This window comes from Cygnus atratus, chromosome 3, assembly GCF_013377495.2.
Source record: "Cygnus atratus isolate AKBS03 ecotype Queensland, Australia chromosome 3, CAtr_DNAZoo_HiC_assembly, whole genome shotgun sequence".
Classification (NCBI taxonomy): domain Eukaryota; kingdom Metazoa; phylum Chordata; class Aves; order Anseriformes; family Anatidae; genus Cygnus; species Cygnus atratus.
The window spans coordinates 104,397,374-104,418,948 of NC_066364.1; the positions used below are offsets into that span (position 1 = coordinate 104,397,374).

Below are 21,575 nucleotides of genomic sequence, written 5' to 3' on the forward strand. Positions count from 1 at the left end.
ATTCTAAATTACAATTTGCTAAAAGTGAAGCCGCATATGATTGCTCTCCCTTCCAAAGTATGCTCTCAAACTAATGAATTTATAGACTTTACTAAGATGGCTGTAACATCAGCAAATTGAATTTATGTTGCTTGCCCTATTTTCTGTCAGTCTTGGTAATCACTCTGGTTTCACCTTTCTTCAACAAATGATCCTGTCACAGTTTCACCTGTGCTTAACTCACCAATCTGACATACCTGTCAACTACTCAGTTGTTCCAGTGTTAGTCACTCGCAGGAGCACCTAGGGACAGTCATGTTGGTCACTTCCTGGTGACCCGGGGGACACAACACCTCACCTTACCCTGGTGGCCTTGCGGACATGGTTACAAGCACAACTAGAACAGGAGAAAATAAGGCACACGAAGTCATCGTGCTGAGTATGTTTTTACACAAGCATACACCAGCACGTTGACCATGGTTTGGGGATTACATGAACGTGGTTCACTTTTCTTTGCTCCTGCTGGCTTACTCACAGCCAACTCTTTTCTCCTAGTTAGAGATCTGGGATGATGGCTACATCTGGGATGATCGATACATCAGTTAAGAGCTCTGCCTTCAAAGGCCTGCTTGAAACTGAAGGAGCCAATTCAGAACTGGTTACAGCCATCTCACGATGCTCTTTACCTGACTCACAAGCATATGAATGATTAATGTCTTCCAGAATTATGCCAGGAAGGGTTAAAAAAACAAAACCACAGAAACAGACGTTGCTGCTTACAGTCTTTCAACTGCTGCTTCTTTCAAACATCACTGCTAACAAGAACTACAGTTTCCACGGCTTGATCTAAATTAATTTACCTTATGCCAACACTTAGGACATCAGTTCAGTACCAGAAGTCCTTCATTTTATTAACCACATTTTACTCTCATTTTTCTTCACTGCACTTGCAAACTCTACAGAAACAACAAAGCTCATTAAACCACAACTAAAGTTTAACAGAATAGCCACTGTTTACCTGCAAGATAACAAGAGCATCTTGATGCCATAAAAGCATACATGTGTTTCAGAAACTTACAACCCCCCCAGAAAGGTGTCTGGAGAGCAGTTAAACTTGCAAAGAACATACACAGCCTTTGGCTTCTCTGTACTCTCAGGTAAGGGCTGGACAAGCAGACATTATTCAAAATCTGCAAAAGGGAAGGTTTCCAGGCAACAAGGACAGAAGACTACTTTTAAATACTGATTACGCCTTGAAGAACCTCATCGCTGTACAGTAGCTGGCTAACAGTATTTTTTCTCCAGGAGATGTCAGAGCATATCCCACCACTGATGACAAACAAGGAGCACAAAAAAAAATTTAGTGCATCAGTCAAACCATGATTGAAAAACCTATGAAACTTGAACATCAAATCAGGCTGCTATCTTTGATGTGTAATACTTGGTGAATTATTTCATGTCAGTGCTGTGTGGGTTTTTGCTACTGGCACAGGAATCAGAAACGGGCCAGAGTATTACCTATGATGGAATGAAACTTCATTTGCAGTTGATAGGCACAACCAACACCACTAGCAGACATATGCACTCAGCTATCTACAGTGATATTCTGAGAAAATATCATGGCAGTTGAAAGTGTCCAGTCACAACCAGAAACGAAGCAGTAAATGAAACAAATCATCGTAGAGATGTACTTTCTTTCAGAAAAACCTCAAGTATCTTTTCAAAGTGTAAAGAAAAAATCTCTCTTATGGAGAAAGACACTTCTAAAAACATTTCCAGAAAAAAAAAAGACTATAGCTCAGTCTCTGAAAGGACTTATAGGAGGTTCCACCTTTTGTGGAGGAAAGTTTGAGACCTCTAATCGCAAAACAGAGCTATGCATGTCTGCACACAAATGCCAGATTATTTATTTTTATATAAATATATATAAATATATACTTATTTATATATATATATATTATATATAAGAATGCATTGAAGAGTAAGGCCCCACTTCATTCTGCTCCAGTCCCTCTACCTTTCTTGCATTGTTTGATCCTGGAGAACTGCAATGTTTCAGGGAACACTGGTCAATGCCAACAATTCAGCTCTAATGCACTTCTATCACATCTGGGGATGAGAGGTTTTCACTGACCATCAAGCACCCTTACGTTGAGGAAAGCCTCTCTACAGTGTCCAAGTCTTCCTAGAGGAAGACCTCCATAAAGGATCTACAGACTAATGATACTGTCTTTTAGACAGTCATTCCATGTACCCTTTCCACTTCTTTGGCAGACCAGTGCCTACATAGGTTAGTGCAAGTACAGAGCTCAGCCTTAGCACAAAGGCTCATGACACTCAATTGTTAATCGTTCTCCATCCAAAGCAGAAACCCTGGATTACTGCTCATTGTTTCTGTTTTTGCCACTAGCAGAATGGAGATCATTTAAGTGTTCTAATACATATCAAGGATATTTTACAAGCGTATTTTGCAGCGTATCCTGCTGTATTTTGTTTGACCATACAGAATACTAGCCATCTTTGATACATTCATGCTTAACAAGCTTCAAAAACTGTCTAAAATGTATTCTACAGAATTCATTCCAATAAATAATGTTTATTCACAAACTATGGTTCAGTTAAAAAAAAACTGTTTGCATTCTGTAACAATAGAATGCACAAGAACATTACAATGCTAGTGTATTTATTAAAGTAGTATTTGTTCATGTGATTTTTCATAGCTGTTTTACCACAGAAACAGAGTTTTACACAGTAATTCAAGATTAATAGCTTTCACAATGCATTAAGCCTCACCATTCTGAACCCTGAAGTTTTCTACAGCAATCTTTACTTTTTCCCCCCACATGTATCTTTACTTCCCCCCAACACGGACAATCTGTCCTACGTTCCAGATCCTATAAATACATCATTTGGGTTAGCTTTCTTGCGTTTAGTTGATTACTGGTTTTTTGTTCCCAAATTCAAAAAAAAGAAAATATCTTGGTAGGAAAAAGTATTTCTGAAAATTTTCTACCGCAGTTATGTAGCTATATCTAGTATTAATTCACCAAGAGCTGTAAATCCCTTTCCAGAAGGCTTTTTTTTTTTTTTTTTTGTAACTTGAAGAACAGACTTGCACACCATCTCTCCTCTGCCACATTTTCTTCATCTTTTGCTTACTTCCTCCCCACAAACTGTAACAGAAAGCTGTGGGAAGAGTCCTGTTACTTGTTTTAGAAATCTGACATTATTATTTATCACATAGGACAAAAAATTACTAGTACAAGTTTATTAATACAGGTAGGATTATCTAATGCATAGTTTCTATGAAGTTTGAGTTCCAGCATTTCTGACTACAAATTTCACTTGCAGGAAAAAAAAAAAAAAAAAAGGCAGCAGAGGAGGATTCCAGTGCATGCTACTCCGTACAAAAAGTGACCAGCCTTTGGGGGCTGTTTCCCCCAAATATTTCAAAGTTTCAGGTATAAAGTATGCATAATAGGCTGAAGACTTCACAGCACAATCCTCCAGGATACGCTACCTTTTTTTCAAGGTGACTTGTTTTTCTAGTCATTCAGGTAAAGGAAAAGAAATCCAAAATATATCCACCAATTTCTAAGATTCTCTACCTTTAGTTCCTTCCCACAAAAGCTTGGTACTCTTCACCTTCAACACACCCATCAGTAACAATATGAAACACTGCAGAGAGCTTCACTGCCTTTTCCTCTTCAAGCTTCCTCTGAATCTCTTTACACATTAAGGCTGCACCCAACAACTGAGCTGCCCCTACTTTGTGTTCACAAAGCGGGCTTCTCCAAGTGAGGTAGAAATGCCTGCATCTGGCGCTTCTGTTTTAAGGCCTAGAAGAGGCTGCTGGACACCCATCCTGAGTCAGGACACTTACGTGCACTTGATTGTCTTCTGCTCCAGCCATCCATAATCACTGAAGGTTCCCGTCACAAACTGGTCTCTTTAGAAATAGGCACTGCAAGTCTTTTTTCAGAACATCTTCTGCCTGACATGCATGGAACACTCAAAAAACACCCACCTACTTTTTATTACCTGGGTAGCCATGTCGCATATGATAAGACAGCTATAACAAGAGACAACAAAACCAACTATACAGAAGTTATTGCAGGGGTGGGGGGATGCGATACAAAAGGGACACCAACCCAACCCACTCAAGGGAATCCATCATCAATACGAGTGCTACAACACACTCCAACTGAGGAGCAATCTAGACCTAAGTTCTTCTGCAAGACAATTATAAGTTGAAAATAGAAAAAAGATGACTAGCCAGAGTTTAGGTTATAATATATTAGACCTCTACACCTACTGCAATTAAAAATAAAGATTCTGTAAAGAAATTCTTTCCAATTCTCCTGAATAGTGGATAGAACAAGAGGAATTACTCTATACAGACTTACAAATCCCCGTTTTCTAGTAGCTTTTCTTCTAGTCTCATCTGAAGAAGCTTATTCACATCTTCTCCCTACCACCAGCCTCCTCAGCCTCCAAAAAAAAAAAAAAAAAGCTCTGCTGGTGCCAGGTAACAGCTATGCATCATCCTAACATTTTAATTCATTTGTAGGCAATACAGTAGTCCATACTACTCAACAGAAAACGTACATACACAGGCTCCGGGTATTAGAAACTCCACAATAATATAAATAAGGACTTCCTAAACCTTGGTACAATCACTAGATTTAGCAGCAGATGCAAAGGCCTCACATACAGGCAGGAGGCTGATAATTCTTTCAAGCTACATCTACACCCATTACTTCTAATTAAACATACGGAGAGGCAATTCATATACATTGGGGTTCCCACCTAGTATCAAGTAAAGCATACAACAACAACATTAGGTATTTTGTGGATCAAATGCACTAGTTAAAAGCAGTTACTAAAATAAAAAAAAAATTAAACATTAAACATTTATAATCACCTAGCCTTGGAGACGAAAATTCATATTTAAAGCTCAGACATGATTTACTGCCAGGCAGTAAACTGTTGAATACATATAATTAAGTACACACAACAGTACTATGCTAACAAGACTAAGAGCAGCACTTAGGTAAAAGACTAAGAACATCCTGCGTTTCAGTGACCATTTCTCTATTCCAAGCGTTAGAGCCGTTCACTCCATAGTGGTGGCCAGCTACTAGTCAGACAGCGTGAGCATTCCCACAAAAAATAAGTGAAGAGCTGTGACATTACAGGATTTTTGAAGAATTTAATTTCATTTCACACTCAAGTGCTAGCCCTCAGTTTTTTAAGGCAGAGGTTTGTGTTCTGTATGAAAGAAACAGAAAGGGGAGCAGCTTCCCTTGAGCAAAAAGGAAGTAACGGATTGTGGCTGAAGATCAGCTAACCTCAGCTATTAAAGCGTTGGGAATGTAAGAGAATCATACAAAGCTAAAAACTTCTAGAACCTATACAGCAACAAAAATCACCAATGATTTAACACAAATGCAAAAAAAAAACCAAACACACACAAAACAATACCTCTTTTGGTGTCCTCAGCAGACAAACACAGAGCTGCAGCTGCTTGAGTAAAGAGCAGCTCAAAATTAATTTTTCATCTTCTATAAAGCAAAGCCCTGATGTGAACTGGTTGCTCACTGTAAAGACTGAAGAGCTCTGGATTCCCAAGAAAGAAGAGAGATGAAAGCAAGGGAAGGAGGCTATTGTGTATTAAAACACAAGTTAAACACCATTTAAAATACATATATGCACACACTACAACCCCACAGCTTCCTCCCTCTCCTACCCTGCTTAATGTGACCGCCTCAGACAAGACAGCACGCTTACCAATATAAAGTTGTTGCTAAAATATCTTTTAGGAATCATGGTATGGGAGAACAGAGATCAAAATCAAGGCAACTAGCTCATGAACCTGAGCATCTGAAAATCCAAACTACACCTGACAAATCATTTATCAGAAGCAACTGGACTGAAAACAATTTTGAAAGTGGCACTGACCTTTACTTTGCCAGCATAGGAATAGAATAGTTTGTCTGTGTCTCTTCTGGTACTCACAATTGTAACTTATTTTCCTTTAATTAATGACATCGGTGTTGTTTTTTTGTTGTTGCTGTTGTTTTTTAATCCAACTGTATTTTTCAGATTAGATTTAGTTCTGTATTATTCAATTTCCTGAGAATTCTCGAGGCAATTATTCATGACAAATGCTTCCACTACATCAGGAAAAAATGTTGTCAAAAGTTTGCTTTCACCCAGCAAATGGTATGACTTGGGAGGACAGCTGTACAGGAAGGTTTAACTGCAGACTGTTCTGAGCTGCACGCCCCAACGCGGAGATGCTCCAGACATCCCACGGCGTTTTCAGAAGAACATGCTCAGCCTGTGGGCCCTCCCAATTATTTTTAGACATTGTAAATGCACAATCAGCACTGAGACACATTCTGAGACCAAACCAAGAGTTTATCAATTTTGTGCTGGTGGAAGACATGTTAGACATGCCCTTTAACAGTCTCTGGTATACTGGACATGCTAGAAAAGTGGGGAGAAGTGGTCACAGCACATGTATGCCAGCTAGTAACAGTTGCTTTCTAAAGGACTTCTGTAAAACAGCAGCTAGTTTAAACTGAGCAGAATACCATCTGCACCTGTTGGGATTACGACTAAGGACTAAGAATCCCCTACAAAGTTATTCTGTTTCCTACCTTTTACCCCAGGCATATGAGCTGGCTATACGGAATGAAAAAAATAGCAGCAATTAGGCTCATGCAAGAGCAAATGTAAAATGCCATCCTCGGCAATCCAAGTCCTCCTGAAAACAGTGAACTATCAAATCATTCCTGGATTTGAAGAAGCAAGGAAGCCAACCAATTGAATAAAAAATAGAGGCAATAGTACCTCCTCTTCCGATAAAAATATTCGAACCATTGCAAATTAAAAGCCACATACTGTTTGACTACCAACTGCAATGTGTTCTCCAGCTATTTTCCCAGCAATTACCTTTCGTAAGCCCAGTCTTCCTCAGATAAAACAAGGCTTAGTGCTTTTTTTCCTCTACTAACAGCAACAGATCCAACCACGATCAGCACCATTAAGAGGTCAGATGTCCTTACTCAGAAACCCATACCAAAACCACTGATGATAGATTTCTTAAGAAACCTGTGCAAAATCTAAATGTTTGAACCTTCCACGTGGTTCTTCCTCTAGGCTGTCTCAACATATTTCCTTCAATCTTTATGCTTTTACGAAATAACATGATTTCAGTACGAATAATTTTCTTATATTATATGACTGGCTCAGTGCACGCAGAGATGAAACTACAGCTTCACAACCATCCTATTATTGTTACATCTTGAAACTGCAAAAAAACAAGTCTCTAAGAACACAGAATACACATCATATGAATGCAATTTATTCTTGCAGAAACATCCACTTGTCCTCTTGGGATTTCTATTTTAATTAATTGCACAAATAATTAAGGGAACCCCTACCCTCTTCCTTACCAAGGAATAAGGGCTCTGACTGACAGGTAGTGGCAAATTAAAAAAAAGTCTGCCAGCTGAAGCAAGCCTCACCCCCTCCAGCTGCCCCTTGGAATACAAGTTGTTGCCCCAGTGACAGATGGCCATATAGCTCGTGGCAATTCAAGAGCAGCTCCAGGTTTCAGCCTAGCATAATTAAGCAAGCCAACTGCAATTCCCCTTTACCTTAATAACGCTGCCCTGAAAGATCAAAGCACCACCACGGCCATATTTTGAGCTGTTCAGTGATCCCCACCTTGAACAGGGATCAGCTGGGACCAGAGGACAAATTACAGCTGAGAACAACAATCCCCACTCCAACCACCTTGTGTTTATCTTGGGACAAGCTGAGCACTAAAATAAGACAGGTACTGAACCAAGAGAAACAGCACAGCTCCATGACTATGGTACCCGCTACAGGAACCTTAAAGCACCAAGTTCAATCTCGAGCTTTGCCATGGATGCAATTCTATGATCAAGGGAAACCAACATAGGGCTATAATGCTACCAGAAAAGACAGTACAGACCTCTTCCACCAGCTCCCCTATGTAACATCCACTGGTTGGACAGATGAAGTGTGGGAAAGAAGGAAGGACAGACAGACAAGCATCAAATCCCTTTTGGCAGCCATCTACAATCCGACTGCTTAAATCAACAGTAAGATGGTGCCTACAGTCTTCCCTGGTGATTTTGGACAAGTTAGGACTTTTCTTAACACTTTCATTCCCCACTGCTGAAGTCAGAGCACTGGTACTTCACTGTATCAGAGGCGTGTTCCATAGCCACCCTCGTTGCACAACTGAACTCTACGAGCTGCAAGACTTCTACACAAAAAACATCCAAATTAGTAAAACAAAGGGAAATACTTGTACTCAAATTACTCTAGGCCATCACTATAACCGTCATAAAAAAAACCATGGTGGGATAAGAGACATTTTCCACACACATACACCACTGAATGCTTGAACAGTAGGGTTTTTTTTTGTGTGTGTGTGTGCGTGTGGTTTTTTTTGTATATGCTGAGTATTGACTTAGGAAAAAAATTCTGCAAGGAGTCAGGAACCTCCTGGACATTGCTGGAAATTGCTCCTTAGCCTAACTCCATCTACCACTGTTACTGAAACGACTGAAAGAGGAAACAGCCACTGAATTACTCCTGTTGCTTTAAAGAAAGAAACTGAATATGTATATATTCATGAGTGAGTCTCTTCATAAGAGGAAAAAAAACTTAGCTTCTGTTTGAATCCCTAAGATCATAACATCTTATATAAACACACCGACCAAAGGAAATTTCATCTATGTAGGGAGACTTTACCAGCTAGGTTTGGAGAAAAATACTTCAGAATTTTGTCTCCACATATGTGAAAAATATCTGATGGGGGGGGGGGGGGGGGGGGGAAGAGACATGCCTTGGGAGAACATTTATCACCCATGTGTACTTATAAAAAAGGAACTTTTTTTTTTTAAAAGAAAAAAAAACTACAAATCCAATGCGAGCAGGATTTTTCAATACTAGCTTCTATGAGCCTGCTATTCTGACCTATACCTCTTTGCCCCCTTCTCAAACCACATTTTGATTTCAGAAGCTACAGGAATTAAACAAATTCTGTAGCCAAAGCTTAAAAATAGTTCATTTTCTGTAATATATTTGGCCACTTCTGCAATAGCACAGAATAGAGGTCGGGGAAGATGACAAAACAAAAACATATATGCCTTTATATCCCAGAAATCTTGAAAAGATAACCTAACCAGGCTCAAGCAGTCCCCCAGCCACTAGAACATACACACAGTATTTTTATCTCTGAAAATAAAACCTTTCTGCCAACAGGGCCCTACACACAAGTATTCAAATCATAGTGAATGTTTAACACAATACATGCACAGAATTTTAGTGACTGCAACAGCATCAGAACTTCACGAAAACACCAAAACAGATGACTTTCAGTTTTTTCCTACTATTTAAAACTTGCTCGTTATGCAAGTGGCATCATTCAAGTGATAGGAACAGTTGAAAATTTCTGCCTTCCCCAGGCGTTAGAGTACTTCTTCAGTGGACTGTTATCTGCTTGCTAACACCAGTAGGAGAGAGGAATTCTGGAGGTCCTACAGTGCTGGTAAAGAGAATCAACATGGCAGCAACCAAAGTATATTAAGTATGAAAATCGCTGTGTCCAACTCACTAAGATGCTCAATGTTTCCAAACATTATTATTGATTTCACCTGATTGTGTAACACTTCAAAACTTCATATTTAAAAAATACATTGGCAGCTCATACCACTCTGATCTTTGCCATTAAGGAGACAAGTAAATGACAAGCTATGCTGCCTGTTGGGATCTGCCCAAGAAGACAGGAATGAATCCACTTTTACAGCATAAGTGGAGGGCAGGTATTGCTTGGTATGCGTTTCAAATAGTTAAAAATTGTGATTTTGACATGTGCAAACCATTTTTAACTTCCACTGTATTAATTAGTTAAAGCAACCCACAGCAAAGTACATGCTCAAATCTTCAGTTTCTTGATAAAGTTTTATGGAAAACATAGGCAGAAAAACTAATGAAGTGAGCATGAAAAAATAAGGTTTAACTTAAACTGAACTAATACACAGTGTCAATATTGAAAATTTCAAATAAATTGAATAACATGTCAAAAATAAAAAGGAAAGGTAATTCCAAACAGATTTTTACAAGTAAGTTCACACTTCCTTTATACGTCTCTTTTATTTTCACTCTAAGTACAGAAGCTAAGCTAATAGCTATACCAAAGCAAAAGCCTCCAAAAGATGAAGTATTTCTTTCAACATTAACATACCCAGTATATTTTCTTTTAAAGTTACATACTGAGGTTATTTTGTCTATAACTGAAAATCAGAATTTTACCTCTTCCTCTTCTGTTGCATGTAGAAAAAAAACAGGTTTAGCTGAGAAAGCTGTCAGAAAACTTCATTTCCTGATAACATTAGAAATGAGTTTCACTCAAACTCAGTTGTTCAAAAGTCACTTAGGCAAAATGGGAAAGGCAGCATCATACTGACATGTACCATGACAGCTTTCTCTTCGAACAGGCCTTCATTAGATACACAGTGAACCTAGCCAGGTATGCCCTTTTCAATTATTTAGATCTTGTAATTTAAAGTAAAGTTTGACCATGGCAAATATCCACACTGATGATGGATACGCCATCAAGTATATCAACGGATTATTGATCACGAGCTGCTGTGACTGAGAAATTTGGCAAGATATGAAGAAGGGGTCTAAACTTGCTATTGAAGGTCACCTGAAGTCACTCAGATATTACCTGTTATCACAACCATACCAATAATTCTTCTAATCATCCAGACTACAACAGTAGCCAAAAACATTCATCTTCTGCCTTCTCACTGATGTTTAGCTAGCCAAACAGCTTCAAAACTTGCACTGAAGGAGGTTCTTTCAGCAGCAACTTGAAGCATATGCCTTAGAGGCTCCATTACCGTATACCTTTGCAGAAAGTTAAAAACAGACGTAGAGAGGAACCAAACGGATCAGAACAAAATGTTCATTCAGTGATGGAACACTTGCTACTCATTTTCATATACTACAGCCACCTTAGAGACCTTCAGTCTTGCAACCTCCCAGGTCAGAAAGGATGGAGCTCAGGTCTTCTGTCACCATGGGTGATCTCAACATTGACGCTGCAGTCAATACAGTCAAATAACTGAGCAAGTGAAATTCCGGAGTAAACTCTGGTTTGTTTTGAACAACAGGTCTTATCACCTTCAGAAAAAGGTGAAACATCACACCTTGCCAAAGTCTTTAACGTAACAGCCATTTAAAGCTGTTGTCCACCCACCTTCAAGATGGCAACAACTCAAGGAAATGGCAGATAGGTCCATCTGGATGGTTATTACACCTAGTTTAAATTGAAGATATATCAGCTGTTGAAACACCTTTTTTGACTCTTGCTTTCATGATAATCAGGAAAGAGTTACTGAGCCAAAAAGCATCTGTTTTATCCTTAGATCGTAGAAAAATGATGAAAATTGGAAATTTTGCTGTGTTTCTGCAGCATAAAGTGTTGTGTTTTTTTTTTTTAAAATCAATTGCAGCCTACTATAAAGCGACATTGATAGACCACCTTCACAACTGTTTATTTCTCAGAGAACCACATTAAGTCAGCACCTAGGCCTATGTCTTCAGAAGACTGAATTCCAGGAGTTACACTTTTCCATTCATTTTTCCCAAGTACAAGAAACTTAGGAACTGTACATTTTACATAGTATTCCCTTAGAAATTCTCATCTGCTAAACAAGGAGAAATGGGAAGGACATTATTTGTCATACAGATGTAGGATCAGTAATGCAGTAATTAACTAACCAGATTTGTCTTGGGAAAGAGTGGGAACTGATGTAGGTTCAAGAAGCAGTTTTAAGTTTTTGTTTGGGAGCCCTGGAAATTTAGTCAGGGAGCAAGACAGAGTGGCAATACCTGACTACTGACAAGTTTTTTGTCCCACGTGCATTTAAGTAGTATTTTATATTTTTAATAATTATTGATGAAGCAGATTGGATAGCTATGTATTTACTGTCACAAACTCAACTTTCATATCACTAAGCACTAAGAAGAAAGTTGATTGTTTTACCTTTCATGTCAATTCAGATCAAACTCAGGTGCCATTTTGTGGTCAATGGGAATCTTTCAGCTAGCCAGGATTTCAGTGAGCTTTGAATCAGAACATCCAAAAAGCATTACTGAAGCATTAGAACGATTGACTTCTTTACGAAGATGCTTGCTAATTGCAAAGTAAAACCTACTTTAAATACGAGAAAGAAGTATACCGAGATACTGTGAAATAACCAACCTACTGTAGTGTTTTATGATGTGCTAATGAAGCTTTCATAAGTTTTGCCAAAGGAAAAACAGACCTGGTAATTATAACATCTGACTGATTCTCTGGGTAGCATCTTTGTAGCAATCATTCCTTCAGCAAGGTATAGTCTCAAAACAGCAATGATAGAGCAAACTATGGCGAAGCCCTCATCTTACTGTTGTACAGATACACTCAAACTAGCTTGGAGACAGAAACTGGATTATTGTTCTAGCCAGGCACTCCAGCAGGTCTAACAATCCACGTGGACAAGGGAGTGCCTTGAAAGAACGTAATGAAAGAGGGTCAAGCTAACTCAAATTACCTTCCATTTGCCACAGGCTAAGAGCACACACATGAACAATTATGGTGCATCAGATACCACAGATCAGCTGACATCTGGTAACCTGTCATCCTGCAATAGCCTGTCCAAACACAAAGATAGCTTGAAATTTAGACAAACTGTAGAGTTAGAGCTCACTCCTGTTCAGAAAGCAGAGACTAAACTCACAAACTTTTGCCCCTAAATGCACACCACAAAAGAAAACCCACAAGTCAGAGCCCTTAAGGCAAGCAGGCTGCTTCCAAACACTACAAACCAGGATTACCAAAAGGAAATAGTTACTGTAACATGACCTATTCATGCTAACCAGCCCCTTGGTATAAAAGCATGCACACAGCATGATGATCATGAGACTGCAAGTTCAGCTCTTCTGTTGATCTGGACAGTGGTTATTCAAAACAAGTGCAATAATTCCAAGTACAGTTTTTAATTTTGCCTTGTAATGGCAATTCACAGTACGACAAAAATAAAAGACCTTTTACTTCCCAACCTCGTTCCCAGGAATGCTTGTTTCCCTACGCAGTTTTCAGGAACCAGAGGGAGACTACCCTTCTAGCAGCCTACAGACAGAGTAATGAATGCGTACTCCTGCCTCCCACCCCCAATATTTTCCAGCCATTACCCTGTCTCCCAGCCCAAGAGCACTCTCTGCTAAGAGGTTTAGCTAATTTTCCAAATCAATTTTCACTAACAATTGCAAAAACAATCATTAAGTAACAGCCCTAATCCTTACACCTATGAGGTTTGATCAAGTCAGGAAAAACAAAAAGGGGAAAAACTATGTACTTAATCAACACTAGACTGATGCTGACCTGATAGAGCTATAAAATTTAATCAGTTTTTGGAACACAGAATCACTTGCACTGGAAGATAAATACTATTCTTTTGATACTGGAATAAAAACAGTAATAACCAGTATGTATTGGAATGATACAAATATATATTTTTGCTGAATTAACTAAGTAGAATCAAGAAACTGTAACAACTTGTCATAAACAAATTTAAGAGCTTCAGCAACGACACCTGTAAACAAGAAACATCTATGCACCAGTTAGAGCTCCTACTGCAAACCAGTGCCTGAACTCTCACATTTAAGACACCAGGAGAGACCCAATGAACCTGGCAATGGGGTGGAAACTGCAGGTTTCTGTGACAACAGTAAATTTTATTCATGTTTTATTATACGTGTAACAGCATGTTATCTTAGAACAAAGCCACAGCAGCGTTTGTACAGCTCCTACGGAATGGACAGGACTATCATCATTCACTGCGTATGGCTAGTCTCCTACAACACCAAAACTGCTTGACTGATTATTAGCCATGACAGCAAGGGGCAGTCCCACTTCCTCCCCCCCATTCCCAGGTACATACCTGACGACCACATCTCATACACACTGAGCTCTGCAGTTAGCTAGTTCTAAGTGCTTAACCAGCAAGTAACTATTCAGGTGGTGGTGGTTTTGTTTGTTTTTTCTTGATTCTTAGCTTCCATGGTATTCTGGTTCAGGGTTGGCCTAAACCAGAGGAGTGACAACACAAGGCAGGGTATAAAAACGTGCTTAGAAGCAGGAATAGTAGTGAGACAACCCCTTCCTCTAGCAGGCAGACTCTAAAATAAATAAGTTATCTTGTCAAAATGCAGCTAAAGGAAATACCTCAGAGGACTGCATAAGGAGCAGTCCTTAAAAGCCTGCTGAAAGAACTAAATGGTTTACAAGTGGTCATTTGTTGTTTGCCTGCATCCTAGCAGCTTCTATGAACAATAACATTTTAAGAACAGGCAGCAGCGCAACAAGCAAACCCTATGTATTGAGAAGAACCACAATGATTACTATGCAACAGTTACCTTCTTAGATGCATTCCAAAGTCAGAGATTTTAACCACCTCAAAAGAGTTCATTAAACTTTCTAGTAGAAGTAAAATTAAAGGTACCCATGCAGTGTCTTCTTTACTTCAGGATTTATATCTAGACCTTGCCTTCCTCTTTTACATCAATTCAAAATGCTTTCTAAAAGTAAAATTTTAATAGGTGTTTTGTAATTTCACTGTATATTTCAGTTTGCTTTCTCCTTCCCTCCCCAGCTCATTTCATCAAGAAGCAAAAGACTCAAACTAAAATTCTAGGGATATGTTCACATACTAAAGTTTAGCGCTACGAAAAATAATAAAAAATACTAAGTATATTTCCCCTCCTTTTCAAGTGCTAAAAAGAAAAGCACCACATAAGCAAGACAGCAGCAGTAGTACTTAACAGTCAGAAAACAGAAGAGGATTAAGTAATGACAGAAATCAACTGGAAACAAACCTTTCATTTTTTTTAAGTTCTTTTTAGTTCAGTTACATCTTCTTTTCTTTGTTTTTATTAACCACATACACAGTTCTGATTTACTTTTCTTACTTCACATTAAATATGTTTACCATTGTACATTATAAACAGCGTGATTTAGAAATCTTAGAGAAACACACTACCTCCTCTTTATGGCAGATCAAACAGTTCCCAGCCACAAGCTGTAAAAGGAAGTTCAAGCCCTGCTACAGGTGACCCACATTACAATACACCTGGAGCATACTCCCAACACAACTTCCTTTGTAGAAGCAACCTAGAGCAGATGGTGACCAAAGGAGTTGTCTTCGCTGCAGTGGCTGCCCTTGGCCTCCTCGATGATATCAGCGTGCATATGCAAAGTAAGTACACTTACTGCGCCAAACAGACCCCCACATGCAGCAGTCGCTTTGTATGTACACTGCAAACTGAAGCACTTGCCAGGCACACCAGATTTACAGTGCTGGTGAGGAAGCTGCTACGTAAACTAAGCTGCAAGTCTGGCGTTCCCAGGCAGCTGCTGGGCTGACAAAGTGTTCACAGTACTCCAATTCTATGCATATACATTAAATTCTTCATATCCAGTGTGCATAACGTCTATTATGTATAATGCCCTGCACACCTGCAATAAGCCTGACACGTGCTGGACAGCTTTGGTCCACTCCATAACTGCGATGCTCCCAGGTAGCACTGGAGCAGGAAGGGGGCAGAGCGTAACGCTCCCACGAAGCAGGAAGGTACTAAATAGACCAGTGTAGGAGACTGCATTTACCTAACCTAAACCATTCAGCTCAAGGTTTTTGGAACACAGAAATAAAATTTGGAAAGACTTGCTAGTTCTCAGAAACTAACGTATGTTAATATTCTTATGAATTATGAAAAATACACCAAAACTATGAGCCAATTAGCATTATTACCAAGACCAAATATACTCTGTTTCGATCTTTGCAAAAGAGATATGTAATCTTTAGCAAAAATTTGGCACTTGTCCTACATGACGGACAATAGTACAAGTAAACAAGTACACCTCTTTTGTACTCCTGATGCAAAATCAGGATTTGAGAAGTAGTAGTACTTGCAAAACCAAGTTCATAAAATCTAATTTTTTAACTGTAAGGCAGACTTCAGAAACTTTTTGCTGCAGGAACAATGACTACGCATCTGTATGTAAACATTTTTTCCACAGCCTAGAACTCTATTTTAAGGAATATGGAAAAACCTGTATTAGATTTCTTTCCACCTGGAGCAATTGATGCCCGACTTCTTGACTTCTTGCCATAAGGGATGATCCTACAAAAACTGAAACCAATTTAGCTATTTTGATGCAAGTCTGGGCATCTGCTTCAGAATAAGAGTCATTTAATTCAGTCACTGTTACAGGCTAGCACACACCAAGGTAGCCCTTTTGGTGCATACATTAAAAAATAAAAAATAATCTCGCACACGCTTACACACATGCACTTGAAACAGGGCCAAATCAGGACTCCTTAACTTTCCCAAGATATTTATCTTAACATTACAAAATTCAAGCTGTGTGAGCAAGAGATCTACTGGAGCTTAGTTTCTACATGTTTGTGTCTTGCACAGCCTAACCTACTCTTCCTCTCAGTACTTCAAGCACTCGTGTCCCCTATACAGACAAATGACTAATTCAATTACCTTGTGTGCTGACAGGCCAGCTGGCTGTTGCTTCTTGGCATGGGTAGAGAGGATAAGTTACAACTGTCTTTCCCTCATTGTCTTCTTTCTCTGCCCATTCAACTATTTCCACAAAACTTAAGAACTTCACACCCCTTTGTCAAACCTGGTTGAAATGAGCTAACAAATTCAGAAGTTGCAGAGTGACAGACAGACAGAATGTATGGGTATGAAAGTCTTGTTTTGCTTGGAAAACAGAACAAGGAGGAAAAAAATGAGCAAGCTTGCCAGGTAGGTATACAAGCTGTATTCCATATGCCCCAACTGCAGTAGTATTGACCCAGCTTAACCCAATCTAAATTGGAGCTGCCACCGTCCCACCACACCCACAGGCATTCAGTGTTATCCCTCCCCTTGGCACTCAAGCCAAAAATACACCTGGGAAAGGAAAAGAAAAAAAGGAGTTAGTTTTTGGCACAGCCAGCTCACTACCTTGTCATGTGAATACCAAAACCATATAAAAGAGGGGAGCAGGATCACGGCAACCCCACCAGCTGTGATGGTGCTATACATGTGGTGCTTAACAACATGCAAGGTCCAATCCTGAAAACACTTAACACTGGACATAAAGCTCAGAACCTCATAAATACTATATTCAGTAATGTGCTGACATCACAAAGAAGCACATAGGCACTAATGCATTTATAATTCTGAGAGGAGTAGAAACAAGAAAAAAATAAAACTATCATACATGATAGCTTTGAGGTTAAGTTTAGCTGCATTCTTTTTTTTTTTTTAAAGTGTCTAACCTTGTTTGCTTCCTAAAACTGTAGCCAAACAGAAAACAGATAAATAAATAAAAAGCACTATAAGCAAACATAGGAATATTTTAAACACAGACGTCACCCAGTCTAAATTTCCTTCTGGACAGACCATTGTCCTAAATAAAATGAAAGGACCCATCCATTCTGTATCCTTTATGCAGAATTCCAAAACCACAGAATAAACCACTGGCAACGCCACCAGTGACTGTGGAAAGATCAGGAGGGAGAAGGTAAAACAGAAGTAGCATAGTGTAGCCAGAGTGGCTAATTTAGATGGAGGGAGGTGTGAACAGCAGAACATAAGGCAAAACATCTTGGGAACTATATTCTGATGACATCTTATCTTGGCTGTACAACCCAGTAAGTTTGGGGGGGGGGATTTTTATCTGCATGCATTTATGATCTCCCTTCCCCAAAGTAATCAGAATAAAGGTACACAATCATTATTTATCAATCTATAATATAGATAGCACCATTACATGTTCATTAGATCTATTCATACTATATGTATAAAATACATTAAGAATAATCTCACATTATACAACACAGCTCTATATGATTTTTAAACCTTTACAAGGAACCTTTGACAGAGGATTTCTTTACTTTTTTTTCCTAGCAATGTATTAATAAAAGGAGTCATAACTCTAGATTTTTACACAACAGTGAAATTTTAACAGCTGTTGCACAGATGCAAAACACTGTGTACTTATGCAGCATTAAATAATAAATAAAGTTCAGGATCTAGCACTCATTTTACTAAGCGATCTACCTTAATGATATGAAACAACAAGAAGTTCCAAAGATTAACTATATGCTACATTATATACTCTGTTCTACACTATTTGTAAGATCCTCCTTACTGTGATGTGAAGGACGAGCAGAATTAATTTTAACAAAAAATAATTTTAATTTAATCACAGGCACACTCGCATTATCTAATAATAATTTTTAAACAAATTTAAATCTGATTTTAATAGAAACCCTCGGCTAATAACTTACACTGCTTCTTTTATACAGACTTTTTTAAGACGACCTACATTGCTTGGGAATAAAGGTGAAAAAAGTCAGCACTGACTTGTGTGGTATAGTTTAACCCTTTTATATTGACTTCTCATTTGGTAGCATTTTTCCTCATCCTCTCCAGTACCAGCCCTGCACAAAGCCATCAAAGTCACAGGTAAAAGTGGCACTAGCTTCCAGAGATACTGAATCTGACCATACAAGTTCTGAGATGGGAATAGGAACTGCGCTAGAGGTACCCTAAACGTAAGTATGAAATTAATACAAAAGCCCCTAACACTAATAATGCATTTTTCAGCAAGCCAGACCTTAGCGCAACTGACCTTCAAAAATGGAAGGAAAAAGCTAGCACTGACCCATATAGAACAGTAGTTTCAGCAAACAGTTACCACCATTGAGTGGTAAACAGCAGTAACGATGTAAGAAAATAAATAAAAATAAAATAAAAAGGTTAACCTAGAGTTCCACAAAATATCGGAGCAATGCAAATAAATTGGAGTCTCATATTTTAACAGAAAAAGTTTCTGCCTGGATCTTTAGCAAATTAGTAACATGTGAATGGTTTGAGACAGGCAGTAAAAAAAATGGTTTGAGACAGGCAGTAAAACTGAATAATCACAGCATTTAATTTATAAGCACACCTTCCCGATGCCTCTTAGAGACTGTATTTTCATCTGTTTAACATATGAAGAAAACTCAGGGATTGAAAAAAATTCTGTATTGTGCATACGGAACGTCAATGATGAAAATCCTCAGTGCGTATCGTTGAGAGGAGGAAGTACTTTTTTTTTTTAATGTCAGTTTACCAGTGAAGTCATTTTAATTATATAATTACTGAAGATTTGGGAAGATTTACACAAGCCCCATAATTGGGCATAAGACATCACATCCTCTGGTGTATACACAGCAAGCTGGTCCGGGTAACATTCTTTGCTCTGACCAATGTGTGCGAGGGGGGGCGGGGGAAGGAAGGGGAGGGAGGGGAGAGGGGAGGAATGGAGAATTAAAAATACTTCCTCAGATTAAATTTTATTTACTTCGTTTGATTAAAACGCTTTGATTGCCACAAACACGCTGGAATATTTATGGTGACGCATCTCCATAGTTAGAATACCTCGCTCTTGATGTGATATCCTGGATACTCAAACAAAAGACATTCAGCTGACAATGAAGGCTTTTTTTTAATTTTAAAAAGACATTTGTGCATCTAAAACTGCACCACGGATCAGTCTCCTTTATCATGCCAGAGTTGTGACAGCCAACGCATGAAAAATTAAAATCCAATCCACCAGATAAGACATGCAAAATGTCTCCTCCAATCCCACCCCCAATCTCGCCCTTAAAAAAAATAAAAAAATAATAAAATAAAAAATCCCCAAATGCACGGAGCACACTGGCACCCCCGAGGACCCCTTCCTGCGGTAGCAGCCCCGGGCCTGAGGGACCACCGTCCCCGGGTCGTCGTCGTCGCCCCCCTCAAGAGCCCGGCGATCCCGCTCCGGCCTCCATTAGGGCCGGGATCCCCCCTCGGCGATCCCTCTCCTCTCCCATCCCCTCAGACAATGGTGGTGCTTCCCTGCCTGCGCTCGGATTGTCAACATTTCCAGGCCAGGCCCCGGCCCCGCCGGCCCCGGGGCTTGAGGCGCCAGGGCCCGAGGCCGGGGGCGGCGGGGGCGGCGCGGCGGAGGGAGGTCACCAAATGGCCGCCCGGCCCCCGCCGCCGCGGCCCGCGCCCCCCCCCGTAACCGAAGCCCGGGCGCCCAACTGCGCAGCAAGCCCTGCGCGGCCGGGCGAGGCGAGGCGAGGCGGGCTGCGGAGGGCCGCGGGGCTCCGGGCCGCCGCCCCCGGGCCGCGTTTGGCCGGGGGTGCCCGGCGCCGTTCCCCCCCCCCCGCCCCCCCGGTACACACACACACACACACGCACCCCGCAGCCCCCCGGGGTGGGCTCGCGTCACCCCGGCCGGGGCTGAGCGGCGAGCCCCGCTCTGTCGGCCCGGCCCGCCAGGGCTTCCCGGGGGACGCGGCGCGGGGGCAGCTCGCCCCGTTCCGCCCCGGGGGGCTGGTGGCGGTCGCCCCCCACCCTCCCCGGCGGGCGTGGGAGCGCGGCCGGGGCTGAGGGCCGGGGCCGAGCCCCCGCCTCCCTCCCTCCTTCTCTCTCCCTCCCTCCCTCCCTCCCGCTCGGCGGCAGGGCCCGCAGCCCCGAGCCGGGGCAGAGCCCGAGCCAAACAAAGCGCGGCCTGAGCGGGAGCCCCGGGTGCCGCCGCCTGGGCTTTTCCTGCCGCTGCCCGGCCAGGCCCGGCGCCGCGCAGGCCCCCGCTCGGCTCGGCGGCGCCTTCCTTACCCCGATCCCCGGCGGCGGCGGCGTTGTTCCTCTCCTGCTGCTGCTGCTGCTGCTGCACCGGGCGCGGCCTGGACACTCGCCTGGGTCTCCTGTTGGCGGCTCGGACCGAGTTCATTTGCCGGCTTCGTGTGGGTGGCGGCAGGGGAGGGGGGGGGGGGGTCCTCCGGCAACCGGCGCCTGCTCGCGGGGGAAGGAGGGAGCCCCGGGGCGGCCGCCTCGCCGCAGCGGGCGCAGGAAGGAGGGGGCTCCGGGTGCGGGTCCCGCTGCCGCCGCCGCCTCCTCCCCGGCTGTGCTCGAGAGGCGGAGGAGCCGCTGGGTCTCCCGAGCGCTGGCTGCGGGGGACGATGGCTCGGCGGCCCCCCCGAGAAGCGCTCTCTTAAAGGAGCCCCCGGCCCGGCCCGGCTCAAGCCCGTCGCTGCTCCGTGGCAGGAGGAGCCATTGACACTGCCGGAGACACACACTCGCGGGGAGGCAGCCGCTGGCGGCCGCGCTCCGCCAATCGCCGCCTCCCACACAGCGGGCCGGCGGCGGGACGGCCAATCGGCGCGCCGCTTCTATGGGGCGCGGGGCAGGGAGGGGCAGGCGGGCGAGCAGCGCGGCGCGGGGTGGGGTGGCAGAGCCCGATATAAGGGCGGCGGGCGGGGAGGGGGGGCGATGAGGCTGCGCGGCGCGGCGCTGCGTGGGCTGACATGGCGGGCACCGGGATGGCGGCGGCGGCGGCGGCGGCGGCGGCGGGAGGGACGGGGGCCTGCGCCCGCGGCGCTGTGCTGACAGGGCCGGGG

General features: G+C 42.0%; 1 protein-coding gene across 2 annotated transcripts in view; it reads right to left on the bottom strand.

The window, feature by feature from the left end:
• The window catches only part of FBXO11 (F-box protein 11), a 73,980-nt gene extending 52,687 nt beyond the window's left edge, over positions 1–21,293 (bottom strand). The window contains exon 1 of one of the 2 annotated variants that reach the window (XM_035563573.2): positions 20,794–21,290. In XM_035563573.2, coding sequence (XP_035419466.1) covers positions 20,794–20,908 — 115 coding nt within the window. In that variant the 5' untranslated portion in view covers positions 20,909–21,290. Of the gene's footprint in view, positions 1–20,793 lie in introns of both variants that reach the window. The other variant, XM_035563583.2, reaches the window with a different exon arrangement.
• Positions 21,294–21,575: the final 282 nt, after the last annotated feature.